The sequence below is a fragment of the Egretta garzetta genome, unplaced genomic scaffold (genome assembly GCF_000687185.1).
Source record: "Egretta garzetta isolate BGI_Z169 unplaced genomic scaffold, ASM68718v1 scaffold27, whole genome shotgun sequence".
In the NCBI taxonomy this organism is placed as follows: Eukaryota; Metazoa; Chordata; class Aves; order Pelecaniformes; family Ardeidae; genus Egretta; species Egretta garzetta.
Window position 1 is genome coordinate 1,320,308 of NW_009260400.1, and position 1,251 is coordinate 1,321,558.

The 1,251-nt window shown below is 71.4% G+C and overlaps 1 protein-coding gene across 1 annotated transcript in view; it reads left to right on the top strand.

Moving 5' to 3' along the window:
- LDHD (lactate dehydrogenase D) overlaps positions 1-898 on the top strand; it is a gene marked incomplete at its 5' end in the record, with an annotated part of 3,332 nt that extends 2,434 nt beyond the window's left edge. Inside the window, 5 exons of the mRNA XM_035898796.1 lie at positions 23-72; positions 140-296; positions 380-470; positions 554-665; positions 733-898. Of these exons, the coding sequence (XP_035754689.1) occupies positions 23-72; positions 140-296; positions 380-470; positions 554-665; positions 733-898 (576 nt within the window). The remainder of the gene's footprint in view (positions 1-22; positions 73-139; positions 297-379; positions 471-553; positions 666-732) is intronic.
- Positions 899-1,251: the final 353 nt, after the last annotated feature.

Sequence of the window (1,251 nt, forward strand, 5' to 3'; positions counted from 1 at the left end):
CCTCCTCATCTTTGATGTCCAGGACCCAGCCGAGTCCCAGCGTGTCCACGCCTTTACCCAGCGCCTGGGCAGGTGGGGACAGGGACCCCCACAGGGGATGGGGGGCCCCCTGCCATCCCCTGCCCCCCACATCCCACAGGCGGGCGCTGGCAGCAGGGGGCACCTGCACTGGGGAGCACGGCGTGGGGCTGGGCAAGCGGGCGCTGCTGCTGGAGGAGCTGGGCCAGGAGGGGCTGGACACCCTGCGCCACATCAAGGCCACGCTGGACCCCCACAGCCTCATGAACCCCCGGACGGTGCTCTGGGCACAGGGAGGGGGACAATGGCGGCAGCGCCCCATGGAGCTGTGGGTGCCATGGCTCTGCCCTGCCCGGCCCAGGGCTACTCCACGGATGTCTGTGTGCCCATCTCCCGCCTGCCCGACGTGGTGGTGGAGACCAAGCGGGACCTGCAGGACTCCGGCCTCACTGGTCAGTGGGGCCACAGCCCCCTAGGGTGGGGGCAGTTGGCCAGGGGGGCCACCATCCTCCTCACCTGACCTATGGACCCACAGGCCCCATGGTGGGACACGTGGGTGATGGCAACTTCCACTGCCTCCTCATCTTTGACGTCCAGGCCCCAGCCGAGTCCCAGCGTGTCCACGCCTTTACCCAGCGCCTGGGCAGGTGGGGACAGGGACCCCCACAGGGGATGGGGGGCCCCCTGCCATCCCCTGACCCCCACATCCCACAGGCGGGCGCTGGCAGCAGGGGGCACCTGCACTGGGGAGCACGGCGTGGGGCTGGGCAAGCGGGCGCTGCTGCTGGAGGAGCTGGGCCAGGAGGGGCTGGACCCCCTGCGCCGCATCAAGGCCGCGCTGGACCCCCACAGCCTCATGAACCCCGGGAAGGTGCTCTGAGGGGGGCCCTGGCACCCAGCCGGCAGAGGGACGGCAGTCCCCTGGGGAGCCAGGGAAGGGGGGGTCCCCCCCCGCCCCGGGAGCCAGGGATGGGGTGGCCCCCCTGCCCTGCCACCACCCCCACCCTGTTCCCCCAAACACCCTCACCCCCTCAATAAACCCCTTTCCCCCCACAGCCTCCCTGAGCTGTGATGTTTTTGGGGGGACAGTACAGCCCAGCCCCTCCCCAGGGGGTCCCTGGGGCACATGCAGGCACCCCCACGGCAGGGAGACGGGGCGGGGGGGACGACACCCCCCATCAGCTGCATCCCCAGAGCTGCGGTGCCAGTGGTGCAGGGCGTGGGGGCCCTCCC